Source organism: Lepidochelys kempii, chromosome 7, assembly GCF_965140285.1.
Source record: "Lepidochelys kempii isolate rLepKem1 chromosome 7, rLepKem1.hap1, whole genome shotgun sequence".
Lineage (NCBI taxonomy): Eukaryota > Metazoa > Chordata > Testudines > Cheloniidae > Lepidochelys > Lepidochelys kempii.
This window is the reverse complement of record NC_136386.1, coordinates 19,697,619-19,714,252: the sequence shown is the minus strand read 5'-3', so window position 1 is coordinate 19,714,252 and position 16,634 is coordinate 19,697,619. Positions and strand designations below refer to the sequence as shown.

Sequence of the window (16,634 nt, the reverse complement as noted above, 5' to 3'; positions counted from 1 at the left end):
TCTAAAACAGCTCCTATGATGGTTTCATCTACTGAGTAGTTCAGAGTTCACTGCTTATCTTTTTTCTTTTCTTTCTTTAGAGCTTATTATTGCTTGTTCCATTTCTCCAACTTTCTACTTCCAGCTGGATGAGATGGGATGACACTTTATGTCATTATTTACACCTTGAGCTGTTATTCAGTTGGTTTTACTCAGAATTCATCAGCTTGGAGTACAGAGAACAGCTATGCCCAAGAAAGGAAATGTCAGCAGTTGTTTCACATTTTGAGCAGCTTTTGCAAAATGTCATTCATATTTTATCCTTCGTGTATAAACTACTAACACTACTTTTCTCAAGGTTTCATCTTGTACTCTGAGTATGCTATACACTAGTAGTGTCCAATTTGTAGCTGAGGGGCCACTTCAGGCTTCAACTTCAGCTCTTGAGAGCAAGTCTGTTAGGAAGAAAATTTGTGTGGAAGTATGTTTTCTGAACTGTGTCCTGCAATTTTTAAACTGAAGTGTTTGAATCAGGCCTGTCACTCCGGACCGGAGGCAGAGGGCACTGCCTCCCACCTCTTTCCCTGAAGCCTCAGGACCAGCTCTGATGGGAGAAAGGAGCACTATGAACAGTTGCTGATATTGTCCCTTATCCTGTTCCAACTGCTCACTAGCTGTCCTTCTGCATCACGGTAGAGGGAGGTCAGGATAGCATTAGCTCCTCCTTTGCCTGCTTGCCTGCCAAACTGTAAAATCTAAGATCTAATTTAAGAAGTAATGGTTTTGAATACAGAACTTTATAACTGTTCCAATTAAATATTTACTGTAAGCTGTAAATTTTGTGAGAGTAAGTTTGTAAAATATTTTAAATTCCTGTGGAACAGTTGGGTACAATATAGTCTGGGTTTGCTGTAATTATTTCCTACTTTAACTTTTATAAGAATCTCTTTTGCACTAACATTGCTTATACCCAGATTATGACAAATTAAGAGAGATTGATCACTGTATTTAAGAAATACAAATACTTTTGATCTTTAGTGATGCTTATAAAGCAAATGCTCTTCTCCTTAAATCAGAAACACTAAGTGGCATCAGTAAAAATATCTGTAGAGATTTCTATGAAAAAGTATGAACTCAAAAATCAATTAACTGTATTGACTATTGATTTATTCTGTCAACATATTTCTCAAATAATGTTCTCATAATCAATGTAGTTGTTTGCCTTTGCAATGACGTGTCTGGTAATAAACTATTGAAAAAAAGGATTGAAGGTTCAGTGTATAAATGTGTAGAGTTATAACTTTGGAAAATGAACCTTCGTTCACAATTGCAAACTGAGATAAATATATATCTCTATATAGGTACATGTACATAAAATCATGGAAAAGTCACATTGGTGAATTAGCATATGAACTAGGTATGCAACTGCAGCTATGGAGAAATCTTGTTAGTTTCAAAGGATGTAAGAGTCATGAAATGAGTTTGGGCAATCTAGGTTTCTGTTTATGCAAATTTGAATACAAGTAACTAGTCCTTTTGTTGCTGACTGGTTTTTCTAGCAGTTTTCAAATATTTAAAGCGGTCAGTTTTAGTTCCACATTCTAGTCATGATTACCTTATATGGACGTTCCTAGTATGTAAAGTGGGGAGGGGACACGGGGAGAAAGATAAAAATCCTTTCTTTAGTATTTTACAGTGTGTATACTGCATGCAGATTTGTTCGCCCCATCTCCAAAAGGATACATTAGAATGGAAAAGTTACAGAGAAGGGCAACAAAAATGATTAGGGGTATGGAACAGCATCCATATGAGGAGAGATTAAAAAGACTGGGACTTTTCAGCTTGGAAAAGAGATGACTAAGAGGGGATACGATAGAGATCTATAAAATCTTGACTGCTGTGGAGAAAGTGAATAAGGAAATATTATTTACTTCTTCACATAACACAAGAATTAGGGGTCACCCAATGAAATTAATAGGCAGCAGGTTTAAAACAAACAAAAGAAAATACTTCTTCACACAACACACAGTCTACCTGTGGAAATTGTTGCCAGGGGATGTTGTGAAGGCCAAAACAATAACAGGGTTTAAAAAAGAACTAGATAAGTTCATGGAGGATAGGTTTATCAATGGCTATTAGCTAGAATGGTCAGGAATGGAACACCATGTTCTGAGTGTCCCTAGACTCTGTTTGCCAGAAGCTGGGAGTGGAGGACAGGAGGATAGGTCATTCGATGATTGCCAGTTCTATTCATTTCCTCTGAAGCACCTGGCATCGGCCACTGTCGGAAGACAATATACTGGGCTAGATGGACCATTAGTCTGACCCAGAATGGCCATTCTTATGTACCCAATGAATTCAGTTGATGGACTCAAACGTTGAAATGGGGGACGAGGGGTTTACATAATTTAGTCCATCATCATACCAGTGTAGGATTATTCCTTATTTGTAGGTTTTAATAGTGCATTGTGCAGTCTAGATTTAAATGACAAAGGTGACTTGGTAAATTTAAATAATACTGAATGTGAAACAGTAATCTTGGGTATTATGTATGAAAAATTAAGGTAAATGTTTGAGGTATTCGAAACATTATTTATGTTTTGAATACATTTACTGCTTGTCTGTATTCAAATAAGTCCTGTATAATATATATACGTTTGTTGTGGACAATAGATTGTAGAAGTATTTCTCATATTCCCAAACCATGACACTTTAAATCTCATCCTCCTTTCATTTGTCAGGAAAGGAAGAATAATTGCCATATCCAGGCATGTTTGTTAGTTTGAGGCTGAGTCTGCTGTTTATCTAAGTTCTCTCTACAGAGGCTAGAGCTGACATATTATCATGTCTTATAAAAATCACACATGGCTTGCTATTGTAGCTGTATATCAAAAAGAAAACCAATATACTGATTAATTCTGCTTAGAAAAATATTTCTAAGTTGTGCTCAATAAGCCTTCAATGTAGTAAATTACGAACTTTTGTTACTATAACCCTTCTATTGTATTTTTTAGGCACCTGTCAGCTAGGAATGCAAAAGACAAACATAGTTATGTAAAGAATTCACAGTTTCCAAGAAGTTTCAAGTTTTTTCTGTGTTAAGTTTATGAAGGAAGTTGTTGAGAGAGGAAGGCAGGTTTATCATAAAGATGGGACTACAGTTGTGATCTGAACACAGTTAGACTTGGTTGCACAGCTGGCATCCTGCTATGAGGGCACTTTGTCCCTGGTGCTGAAGAGTGGTACCCATGCATTTGACATTTCTGACTTTTTTTACAAAGATCCAGAATGGTATTTTAAAGACAGTAATCTAAAGCTATTCCTCAGTGAGATAAGTATTTTTTTATCCCTGTGGAGCTGGGTTGGATTCTAACTGGTGACCTACAGTTGAAAGGCATCTGCCAGTCAGACATTACAAACCTATCTAAACAACACTTTCCTTAGCAAGGTAGACACGTTAAGGCCCAGTTCAACATGGTATTTAAGTATGCATCAAACTTTAAGCACATGAGTAGTACAATAGACTTCAATAGGACTACTTGCATGCATAAATTTAGGCATGTATTTAAATACCTTTCTGAATCTGGACATAGGTTTGTTGACTAAATATTGCTGTTGGGTCTGTGCTGCAAATATGCACCTATAATGAGTGAGGAGAAATTATTCTATAGATGTTGCCTATAATTTTTAACCTTTCCAAATTAGTAATGTTACACAGTACATAAATTGTATCTTCAGTATTTCCTCACTGTTGTGAAAAGGGCCTAATTTTAACAGTGAGCTCATTTCAATACTCAGGTTAGGAGTCCTTGAAGTTGAAATAAAATATTTGTGTTACTTAAAATCAGCTAAGTCATGTAGTTGTTACATAAGCTTGTGTAATGGAAATTCACTGTAATGAAATTCATTATCATAAAACTTTTCAAAGAGTTCAGCTCCCCCTTTCCCCCTCAAAGTGTAGTCGATATTATGAGGGCAAAAAAAATTCCTCCTTGCAGATATTTCAAAATGTTCTATTATTAATAGTGTGTTGTTGCCTTAATTTGCCAGATTTCACTGTAGTCTGATCCAAATGTTTTGTCAGGGAATTAAAATAATGAATCATAACTTTCTCACATGCATCATGTATTTAATATATTAAGTCTTATATGTAATAAGACTGATTACATTACTACATGTGTGAGGGGCACATAGGAATTTAGAGAGGCCCATGTTCCTTTAAATACATTAGCTTAATGAACTATAAAGATAAAGATGCTCCACAGGGAACATGGTGGTTTTCCTTTTCCACTTACTGATTTGCAAATAATTCAAGAGCTGGGCAAACTCTTTTCTCATAGAATTCTCTTTTTCTGCCTTATGGAGAGGTAGCAGGTTTGGGGACTGAGGAAGAGAAACAGGGGAGAAAGCTTTGTAACCTGGGTACATCTTCTCCAAATGAAATTAATCGTATTATTAGACAAACTGCTTCAGCAGCTGGCAAAACAGCAGGAACACGTCGATTCTGCTTCCTTGGTTACAGGGAGTGATAGTACACTTGACCTTCAGAGGAGCAGGGTCACAGAGAGGGCATTTTTAAACAATTCTGTCTGGTTTCAGTGATTGGAATCTTCACTAATGGAACCTGGATGCAAATGTCTGTGAATAGATTGTAACTGACCTCTGTATTCTTGTTGGATTGTTTTGGCCTGAGAGGTTTGCTGAGAAAAAATGTAAATAAAGCTGCAGGAAGGATTTGACACTGTAAGTACTAGAGTCTGTACAAAATATAGGTAGGCAGCACCAGGAAGCAAACAGTACAAAGGTTATTGAAGCAGTTTTTCTATCTTCTTTTAAAATATGTATATTCAATAATTTTGCTTAAAGAAATCTATTTTTAAAGGCCTTTTATGTAGCAAATGGATTAATTTCAGAGCAAATGTTCATTAAAATATTTAGTGATTATTTTTAAATACTTATTGATTAAACATGTTTAAAATTTAGTATGTTGAAGTTTCTTACAACTTAAGGCCTGTTTTATTTATTTTATCATCTACTGATAGACTTCTAATTAGTTGATAATTTTTCTTTAAAAATGACAAAAAATAGACGTCATTGATTTTTTTAACTCATTTTCATTCTTTGCATAATAGATTATACCTACCTTACTTAAAATTGGTGGAGTAGATATTTGCTTACAGTTTATACAGCTTCCATTGTGGCTGCTTTAAACATGTGGTACAAGTTTCATAGTGTGTGATGTCTTTTGTACTATAAATTTGAATAGTGAATGCTAGTTATGATCTCAAATCTTAAAAATAAACTTAATATAAAGCAAAACTGTTATTTGTCTCAAATAAATATTCACAGACCCTTTTTGTTGAGAATATTTTTCTCATATAAGCTGAATTCTACTTACAGCCAAATATGGTAGAAAAAACATTCTTGTTATAATAGCCATATGAAGAGAAGCTGGACAGTTTCTGATAGTAACATTACTTAAATCCATTCAAAAAAGTTATATATTTTTAGAGTTGTATTATTTTTCTATTAAATATTTAAAACTTGTGTAGGTGTAGCTAATTGGTTAGAGTGGTAATATAGCATTTTAGTGTTATACATTGTAATCCTTTGTATGTGTGTGGCAATGGTTGGGGAGAAACTAAGCTTTAATATAGGAAGCTGCTTGATCTTTTCTCAATCCTATAATTTGATTATTTCAGAAAAACTAACCTTTTGTGCTTCTGATTCTCTAATACACATGCTGTTCTGCTGTCAACAATTAACATTTCATTGAAATCAGTGGAATAGTAAGAGGTACCTTGTATATTCCGTAGCACAGCAAGTGTGTTCTGTAGATGCACCTGAAATGTTCAGCAGTTGTGAGGCATATAAAATTATTGTTATTTCATATGGCATCATGTAGATGAGTCTAAAGAAGCTGTACATTAATAAGGACATAAAGAGAATCCTAAAATATAAGATATGCATTCAGACAGCAATTAAATAAACAAAATATGCAATATATCCTTTATTGATACAGCATATGTTTTTTCAACATAAGTTTTTGGGGAAAAAAGTGTTTTGTTTTTCAGGTTAATAAATTTAGGTGCATAAATATTTTTCGGTTTCTGAAGAAAAATGAAAACGACACATCAATACATCACTTACGCAGTGGTTCTCAAAATGTGGTCCACCAGTGGTCTACAAAGCCCTTATTGGTGGACACCTGGCTGATCATATTGTACTAGCTTTCTCCTTGTTGCTATCTGTTGAATTTTCTTTAAAATAGTTAAAAATAATTCCCATAAATACTTACTAATGTTGCTTTTTCATATAAACAATCCCACAGGGAAATTATGTGATGATGGTGAATAGGTGCGGTGATTTGTTAGGCACTATACAATACAGAACACAAAGGCTGCCCCTGCCCCAAAGAGTTTACAGAGGAGTTATACGCTAGTTCCTGTTTACATAGTGACATTATTTCATGCATGCCTGTGCAAATCCCCATACATTAGGGCAAGAGTAGACTCCAGGTGCTTTTGTAGTCTAAAAGGTAATTAAAATACTTCAAAAAGGATTAGCCTTCCACAGGTGAGGATGAAACATCTAAAAGATCCTAACAGCTAAAATGTACATCTTTTAAAATGTGTGGATCTCAGTTAATGACTTGGCACACAGGATAAGGAAATTACTGTTAAATTAGATCTTCCAGTAGCCTTCTGATACTATCAGTTAAATTTTTGTTGGTCAGACATCTTGTTTTCAGCTATAGGATATACTATATCTGCCAGTGATTTAGAGATCCTTCTAATTGTATTCCCCTCCCTACAATTTTGTGCCATTGTAATCTATGTATGTATGAAAGATAATTATATGAGGTATTGTCTTGCTCTTTCATGATTTAGTTTATTGGATTTGACTTCCACACTACACGTATTACCTAGGACTTAAAAGCACAAAAGAGTGAAACTGCCTGATTCAATTAACGTAGTGTTTATTTTAACAGGTTTGTCTCTGAGATATTATACAGTAATGTCTGACTTGTGCCTTAAGTTCTTTTCTTTTGTTTAAATCGTAGAGTAGCTAAGCTAATTCTTTGTTAACCACAAAAGGTCACAGAAGATTAGGGCTTCCTATACAAACTCAGTTTATGACTAGGTGCAGAGTTAACTGTTCTCTAGCAATGCAAACATTGATCAACAGGTACTTCTGGGATTGTCGTCATCACTTAAATTGAATAGATTCATGTACTTCAGTTTGGAAACTCAATGGTTTTATCTCCAAGTAAGACCATTCAGGGAGATAGTGAATCCAAGAACAAGTCCCAAAACTACAAAAATAGTGTTTAATTATTCTCTTGAGAATTTCCAGAAAAGACATTTCCACTCAGCAATGCTAATATGAAGCTGTTAGGGTCAGTCATGCACTGTAAATACAGGATTACAGACTCTTACATCAGGACAATATAAATGTGTGTTTAAAAACTGTTTAAGAAACCCCATAATGTATATAATTTTATTAGAAGAGGGGACTGGCTTACATATGATTCTGAGTTAACCAACAATTCAAAATCTATGTGATAATGTTTGTGACAGGTGTCATTTAATATCGGGATAGACTTAACTAAGAATCCCAAGCTTTTAATTAATTAAAATGAAAGAACAGCTATGAGAAGGGCAGAATTGTGGACAATTTGTGCCTCATTGGTTTCAAATAAATAGATATGGCAGAAACTGGAATCTTCTGTAACCCTTATTATTTAAGTTAAGTATGAGGCACTATGGTTGTCTATCTTGTCTATTTCTATGGTCCATATCACCTTACTATCTGAGTTCCCTGAGTTCCCTAACTGACTGTTTAATTTGTAGATTAAAAGGGATATTTTAAAATAAATTGTCATTTTGTATCACCTGTAATAATAATCTACAGTATTAGTTATTCAAATTATGCCATGTATATAAAATCTATTGTCAGTTTTTCTACAACAAGATAAAATGAATCAATAACAATATTAATTACTCTCAATAAAGCATGTGACTGAAAAAAGTAAACATGTTGCAGACTATTGATTTGACAGATTGTAATGACACCTCTGGAGCTTCTAAAGTCTGTTGTGTAAATATTTATTAACTAATTAAAATTATATTAACTTCTTCTGAGAAGCTGTTACAATCTTTCATGTGAAAGCAGTGGCTTCACATCTATATAAAATCTATATGTTAAAGATATTTTAAGATTTTTTTGTGGAAATATTGTTGCACATTCATGATATGTGATTTTCTAATCAAATTATCACCATTGTTTTAAATTTTCTGAGAATAGGCAAAGGCATTTGTCCACATCATGGATTATTGACCTGCAAAATTTAAAAGTAAAATAGAGCCATTTTTCGTGAATTCTGCACAAATAAGTATATGTAATGTTTGTACAAAAATTTTCTATAATTTGGAACTAGCTGAAGGGATTTTTGAAATTTTTTACTGAAAGTATTTTAACCTGAAATATTTTACACTAACTGTAAGCCAGGGGATTCAATCTTGCAAGCCATCCAAGTGTAGAATTCCCATTGATTTCAGATGGCATCTTTTGTGTGGAAGGTTTGTACGGCCAGGTCCTGAATTATATATATAATATATACACAATGGCTGTGAATTTTATTTGGGCTTAAACACAAATAGGCTTGAAAATGTTTCTACAGCATCTTCCAAATAGTGAGGAATTGTATACTAGGCCCAGTTCATATTTAGATATGAATGAGCCAAGTAAGATTAAGTAAGCTGGTTTTTAAAAGGCCATAGTGGGCCCTAGAACTGAAGGAAATCTTAACAAAAAGAGAGTGTTGAAGGGCTCTGGGGATTAGTAATGGCATATAGGCACCTTTTATCTGTAAGTTGATTGTGACTGAAAGTTATTACCATCAGATAGTCTCTTAACTGGCCTTTGTGAAATCCATTTGGAGGTCTTAGTCTGTTTCCTCGGGGGAAGGTGTCTACCTCAAATAACCAACAATCAAAATCAGTACTAATTGTTTCCTCTTGTTGCCACTTGCATCAACAAGGGTGAAGATTGAATAGGACATGGAGACTGAACTTTCCGGTTGTGATGGTTCCTCCGGGTTGGGGTTTAATCACAATTGACCGAGTTGTACATGTGCAAATTTGCATTGCTTGTGCTGTATCAGTTCTGCAGATTAATAGAAGTCTTCAAGATTGTCAAGCCAACATCTTTCATTCACTCTTACTTCAGTTAAAGCCCTCACCCTCAAAAAATCTTCTATGGGGCATTCTGCCACCAACATCCAAATCATACATATCCTTCTAGGGTCACAAAATTCCTAGAGTCTGATTCCAGTTTATCCAGGATCTTCCAGGGTTTGAGATAGCTGCATTTCCTAAACATCCATGGGGCATCCTTCAACCTCAAACAACTGTATTTAAAATCAATTTCTGCTCTGAAAATTAACTGTAAAAATAGCACTTGTTATGAAATTTATCTGCTTCCTGCATGTATCCAGAGTCAGATATGCTTACTAACATGACAAAAATAGATTTATGCTGCATTTTACACCTGTTAGTCCTGCAGCAAGGCCAATGCAGACAGGTGTTGTAGAGGGAGATGATATCTATTTGTTTTCACACACCAACAGAATTGTTAACTGAATTCCAATTGGAGGGTCAATTTTTACCCTCAGTTACATCTGTGAAACCCTCACTAAGGATAATAGTAATTAAACGTGTAACTAAGGAGAGAAATTGGTTTCCTAATATTAATTTCTAGTGATGGTGTGTGGGAAGGTAGATCCAAGTCTGCAGCACTGATAGCTAGTATAAAACCAACTTTTTTACATTTGCATACTGAGCAAACAATAAAATTCAAACTTTGCCAAGCCATTTTTATAGAGTTGCTTATCCAAACACTACTGTACTCTAAATAAATGTCTAAATAACACTCACTGCAGTTGAAAATTGCTCTCACAACAGCTTCGAAAATGAGGCTGCCACTTATTCCAGGCAGGCTACATAGTTTAACCAGATATTATGAGAGGCTTTAGATTGACCACATAAAATCAGGGAAATAAAAGGGGTAAATGCCAATTTGGGCAGATTGGAGGCATGTGGACTGCCCAGAACATTCTCCTCCTCCTCTATCCCCAAATACCTTTTTATTTAGGTCCAGGCTAAGAGTCAAGACATCTCCTGACTCCCAAGGATATTTTGGAGCTATATAACAAAAGGTAGGATGGAGGAATGGAATCTGAGACAGAAAAGTCTTTCTCTTCCATCTCCAACATTGGAGAGGGTGGCTTTAAAAGCATGGTCTAGTGGATAGAGCTGTGGTCTCAAAACTCTGCACTCTGCAGGTCACTAACCTCTGTATGCCCAACTTTCACCCCCATCTGTAAAATAAAGGTAACATTACTTGTCTGTTTCCAAAGGATTGTTGTAGGATCATAGCCAATACTTTCCAACTTGGTTGCTTAAAATTAAGCATCTAAATCCATATTCAGGCACCTAACCAAAAGCCGTAAATTTATTAGATGCTGAGCACTCACCCATTCCCTTTGAAATTAATGGGAGAGTCAGGCACTCTGGTCTCTGGAAAGTAGGCCACTTTTAGTTAGGGTCCTGAGTATTGATTAAGGTGTCTAATTTTTGGCAAACAGATCTGAAATTTTTGGACTTCATTGTTCATAAAACATTTTAAGATCCTCAGATGAAAGGTGATACATTAGTACAAAATATTATTACTAATATGTCGAACAGCTTTATTTTAAAAAGAAGCAAAAAAAGATTTATCAAGTAAATAACTGGAAGTTGAAAAAAGGTATGTTTTTTCATTTCAGTAATAGTGACCACACTGTTTAGATTATATGCCTCTTCTGAGAAGCTTGATCAAGTAATATTATACCTAGACTTGGAAAGATTAGATTTTTACTGGTAACTGTCGGTAAACATCGATTTCACACCATACACATACAAACCTATGAAAAAATATTTCAATTGATATTAATAGAAACTTACTGATAGACAAAGTAAGAAAAATGCTGCTTGACAACTTAATAGTTTGATTTAAGTGTATTTTACATTGTATATGTTGTCATATGAAGTTGACAATTTGTGTTTTAGTGGTTATGCAGCTTTAACTTTTTGACTCTCAACATCTATTATCATTTCAATAATTGTCTGACCTGCCCATAATTTCCTGCAATTGTGAAAATTTTAATAGATAAAAGTTGAAAAAATGCTTAATATCCATAATTTTGCACAACTGTGAAAATTAAAGTAGATAAAAATAGAAAAATACTTAAAAATAAACATTGATATTATCCATCAAAATAAAAAATAAAAATTGAATTCTGCCAAGTCTAATTATGTAGTGATTATTCTGGAGCATAATAGATTCATTCTTGCCAACAAAAACGTACTCTGACAATTCAGTGAAAGCAGATACTAGTGTGTTTTAGCTACTGAAACTTTTTATTATAAGTCTAGAATCCACGATGGAGTTGTATAATGTTTAAGATAAAAAATATCCACTATGTTATAATAGTACATTAAGTGAAATTTCTATCTTGTTATTTACAGGTACAGACTGTTCAGACTTCATTATCTGAATCTCCAGTGATGACCAGCCCCTCTCAACGCATCCAAATTATTTCTACAGACTCTTCTGTAGCTTCACCACAGCGCATTCAGGTAAATTCTTTAATTTAAATAACTCAATCAATGGGCCCTTATTATGAAAGCAAATATCATCCAGTTATTGTCCAATTTTATTTCTTTGTTTGAAAAATATAGTTAGCTCTTGTTTTTAATGTACCAGATATCACAGAGGTCCTTTCAGTGATTAGAATTCAAAATGACCTGTACAAATTGGAGAATTGGTATGCATTCAACAAGATGAAATTCAATAAAGATCAAGTGCAGATTACTTCACTTAGGAATGAAAAGTCAAATGCACAAATACAAAATGGGGAACAACTAGGTATGTGGTAATACTGATGAAAAGGATCTGGAGGTTATAGTGGATCACAAATTGAATATAAGTAAACAATGTGATGCACTTGAGAAAAGGGCTAATGTTCTGGGAAGTATTAACAGGAATGTTGTGTGTAAGACATGGGAGGTAATTGTCCTGTTCTACTCAGCACTGGTGAGGCCTTAGCTGGAGTAACATCTCCAATTCTAGGTACCACATTTTAGGAAAGATGTGGAGAAACTGGGGACAGTCTAGGTAGAGCGACAAAACTGATAAAAAGTTTACGAAACCTGACCGGTTCGGAAACATTAAAAAAACTGGCAATTATTTAGTCCTGAGAAAAGAAGACTAAGGGGGCACCTGATAAAAGACTTCAAATATGTTAAAGGCTGTTATAAAGAGCACTGGGCTCAATTGCTCTCCATGTCCACTGATGGAAGACAAGAAATAATGGGTTTTATCAGCAGCAAAGGATATGTAGGTTAGATATTAAGAAAAACTTTCCAAATATAAGGGTAGTTAAGGTTTGAAATAGGCTTCCAAGAGACGTTGTGGAATCCCCATCTTTGGGAGTTTTTCAGAACAGGTTGAACAAACACCTAGTCTAGGTCAGGGATGGTCTAGGTTTACTTGATCCTGCCCCAGTGCAGAGGGTAGTACTTGATGGCTTCTTAAAGTCCCTTCCAGCCTACATTTCTATGAATCTGTGATTCTATCATTGTCAGTTGTAGATAAGCACTGAGAGTTGTCCTCTAGTGTATATATATTACCTGCAGTTTTGGCCTATATATTCCCTCTAAATCTAGGAAAAGAAAAATCAGGCAATTTATGCCTCTTCACTGTCTTACTTTCTAGAGTCTATCACTATGGGAGGATTCTCCTTTGCAGACATATTTCTGGTTAAGTAACAATAGCAAAAAAACTTTTTTATCTACTGGATCTACAATATCAGCATATATCTCACCACCCCATCAAAGGATTTATATTTCCTCAACATGTATGACTGAAGAATACTAGGACATTCTGAAGTTCATAGAGCAGATCCTCCCAGCATAACTTTAGTTTTGGCCCACTTGGGCAGAACAATTAATCTTGTTCCTCATATCTCTACTGATTGTAAAGGAACTAACAGTCCGTGCTGAGGGAGAATACTGGAAAGGGAAAAGACAATTCCCATCTCTGTAAAAAATTTACAGGCAGCATCATAGAGGTATCAGTCTTGATCCCACAGACAAGATTTCACTGTGACTTCATGCTACCAGCTAAGATTTTCAATATAAAACACTGTGATGGCCAGTAAGAGCTCTGTGGAGCAGCAAGATAGCCCAGAGATCTTTTGCCTAGTGAGCTCCTTAATTATCATAATTGGCTATTCCATATGCTTAGATTTTTTTTAAATGGTGATGATAATATGTTTATTTGTTAAGGATTATGTGTTCTATGCTACGAAACTTTATTCACACAAGTGATCAGATTAGCATATAAACCTTAACTGTAAATTAACTACACACAAAAAAAATGTTTTGACATTGTGTATTTATTTTTAACCAAAACAGAAGAAATCTCAACTATAGTCATGAGGTGGAATGCTTTTAATTTTCTGTCTCTAGTATTGTGTGCACAACACCAAAAGACAAGCCTGGGAGCTTAAATTCATAATTCTGCTAGACACTAAAAATGATGGACTGAACAGAGACACTGGATTTATGGCTTATTACAACAATCTGTAGCTCACTAACCTCCTCTTTTTGTCCTATGACTCAGAGGCGTTAATGGGCCACGCAACCTCTAATGGTCCCTTAGAAAATGTGCTAACTACTTGTGCTAAACAATCTGTTCCACCTTGCATTTAGCTGTGACACTCAAGAGTACTTTCCGAGACCCAAAGAAGAGTTGTGTTTGCTCAGAAACTTGTCTGTCTCACCAGCAAAAGTTGGTTCAATAAAAAGATATTACCTGACCCACCTTGCATCTCTGCCTGTAGTATTGACCAGAAGAGGCTAGTTTCACAGTTTACTAATATGTTTCCCTTTTTCAGAATGAATGAGTTTGACCTCATAGAGTTTTCCAAAGTATTTTTACTTTCACTTTTAATTCTTTAAGTGAGGAAACTTTGTGATTATATCAGATTAGATTTTCTGTGTATGTGTACTGGATATGTGCTTGGTCATACATAGCCATGTACAATATGTTACATATTTTTCACTTAGGTGAACATAAGAACCTTGGTCATTATACTTCATTGGTATTCATTTTATACTATTTGGATCACATAAGAACATAAGAATGGCCCTACTGGGTCAGAACGTCCATCTAGCCCAGTATCCTGTCTCCCAACAGTGGCCACTGCCAGGTGCCCCAGAGAGAATGAACAGAACAGGTAATCATCAAGTGATCCATTCCCTGTTGCTCATTCCCAGCTTCTGGCAAACAGAGGCTAGGGACACCATTCCTGCCCATCCTGGCTAAAAGCCATTGATGGACCTATCCTCCATGAATTTATCTAATTCTTTTTTGAACCCTGTTATGGTCTTGGCCTGAACAACATCCTCTGGCAAGAAGTTCCACAGGTTGACTGTGCGTTGTGTGAAGAAATACTTCCTTTTATTTGTTTTAAACCTGCTGCCTATTAATTTCATTTGGTGACCCCTAGTTCTTGTATTATGAGAAGGAATAAACATCACTTCCTTATCTACTTTCTCTACAACAGTTATGATTTTATAGACCTCACTCGTATATCCCCTTAGCCATCTCTTTTCCAAGCTGAAAAGTCCCAGTCTTATTAATCTCTCCTCAGACGGAAGCCGTTCCATACCCCTAATCGTTTTTGTTGCCCTTTTCTGAAACTTTTCCAGTTCCAATATATGTTTTTTGAAATGGGGCGACCACATCTGCACACAGTATTCAAGATGTGGCGTACCATGGATTTATATAGAGACAACGTGATATTTTCTGTCCTATTATCTATCCCTTTCTTAATTATTCCCAGCATTCTGTTTCCTGTTTTGACTGCTGCTGCACATTGAGTGGATGTTTTCAGAGAACTATCCACAATGACTCCAAGATCTCTTTCTTGAGTGGTAACAGCTCATTTAGACCCCATCATTTTATATGTATAGTTGGGATTATGTTTTCCAATGTGCATTACTTTGCATTTATCAACATTAAATTTCATCTGCCATTTTGTTGCCCAGTCACCCACTTTTGAGAAATCCTTTTGTAGCTCTTTGCAGTCTGCCTGGGTCTTAACTATCTTTAGTAATTTTGTATCATGTGCAAATTTTGCCACCTCACTGTTTACACATTAGAGAGATTCCTTCTTGACCTGTTTAATGTGATTTACTATAGTTCAGCTACTTCCTCACCTTTCATATCACCAATGCTTCCCATTCCACAAGCACCCTTCTCTGCAGAAGCACTATATATACATAAAGGCCTGATTCCACTGCCTTGCACTTTGTGTCATCATTTACACCTATTTTGCACAAGTATAAATGACTATGTAAGTTGCAAGGCAGTGAAGAGCCATTATCAGGTAATAAGATATAATTCTGAGATAGAACCAAAGATTTTAGAATGTTAAATCTTATATTATGCCTTATAAAATCCTTCAACATTTCTTGCAGATTGTGACAGATCAGCAAACAGGACAGAAAATCCAGATAGTGACAGCAGTGGACTCATCAGTGTCTCCGAAGCAACAGTTTATCTTGGCTAGTCCAGATGGAACTGGAACAGGAAAGGTGATATTGGCAGCACCTGAAACCTCTAATGCCAAGCAACTTATCTTTACCACCACTGACAACATTGTACCAGGCAGAATTCAGGTAAATACAATAATTAAAATAGGCTATACTGCTTCAATTATTGATTTAAATAGATTTAATTGTATAATAGCCCTAAACCCCTAGAAGTTTTGATAGTTTTCTAAAAGCTAAACTTCCTGTGTACAGGTTTTTGAAAATGTTATATAATCATTTTGTTCATTTCCATGGCTAACTTTCCAATTTACTTCCTAAAATGCCACAGTAAACTGCAAGAGAGGGCTGTTATAGGTTCATAAAACGGCAAATTATAACACTTCATCTATGCAACCTTGTGTCCTTTTACTATTATTTGTCTCCCTCTTCTCCCCTCACTCTTTCTACCGTGTTCCAACACCCATTGTTGCATGTTCTCCTTATTAAGGTCCTAATTCAGCAAAGATTTAAGCAGATGCATAATTTGATGCCTGTGAGTAGTTCCGCTGAAGGCAATGGGCAAAGTTATTTTAATCTTTGCAGGGCTCAAGGCCTTGGAATGTAATCTCTTTGGGGCAGGGGCTGTCTTTACAATATGTTTGAATGGGGTCCTGGTCATGATTCAGATGTCTGGGATCTATCATAATACAAATAATACACATTAATAAACATAGATCAAACTTTTTCTACTAAAGTAGGAGCTTTTTTCCCCACATCCACCTCTTTAAAATCGATATCTACTCCCTGTTGCTATCAATATGATAGAACTATCATTTTATTTGACAGTAAAATTAAAAGAGTGATTTACAGGAGAGAAAATTTCCATCTGTGCATAAACATCTAAATAACAACAATTGTTTTTAAGAGATTTTTAAAATAACAGTTTATTGTAAATTACATTTCTTATTTAAATGCCTCAAAGCAGAAAACCTTCTGTTTTGAATCATATTT

General features: G+C 35.2%; 1 protein-coding gene across 8 annotated transcripts in view; it reads left to right on the top strand.

The window, feature by feature from the left end:
* The window catches only part of NR2C2 (nuclear receptor subfamily 2 group C member 2), a 66,338-nt gene that overhangs the window by 12,580 nt on the left and 37,124 nt on the right, over positions 1-16,634 (top strand). For 7 of the 8 annotated variants that reach the window (XM_073351281.2, XM_073351283.2, XM_073351279.2 and 4 more), the window contains 2 exons: positions 11,550-11,660; positions 15,570-15,770. In XM_073351281.2, the coding sequence (XP_073207382.1) occupies positions 11,589-11,660; positions 15,570-15,770 (273 nt within the window). In that variant the 5' untranslated portion in view covers positions 11,550-11,588. Of the gene's footprint in view, positions 1-3,808; positions 4,723-11,549; positions 11,661-15,569; positions 15,771-16,634 lie in introns of those variants that run through there. The other variant, XM_073351282.2, reaches the window with a different exon arrangement.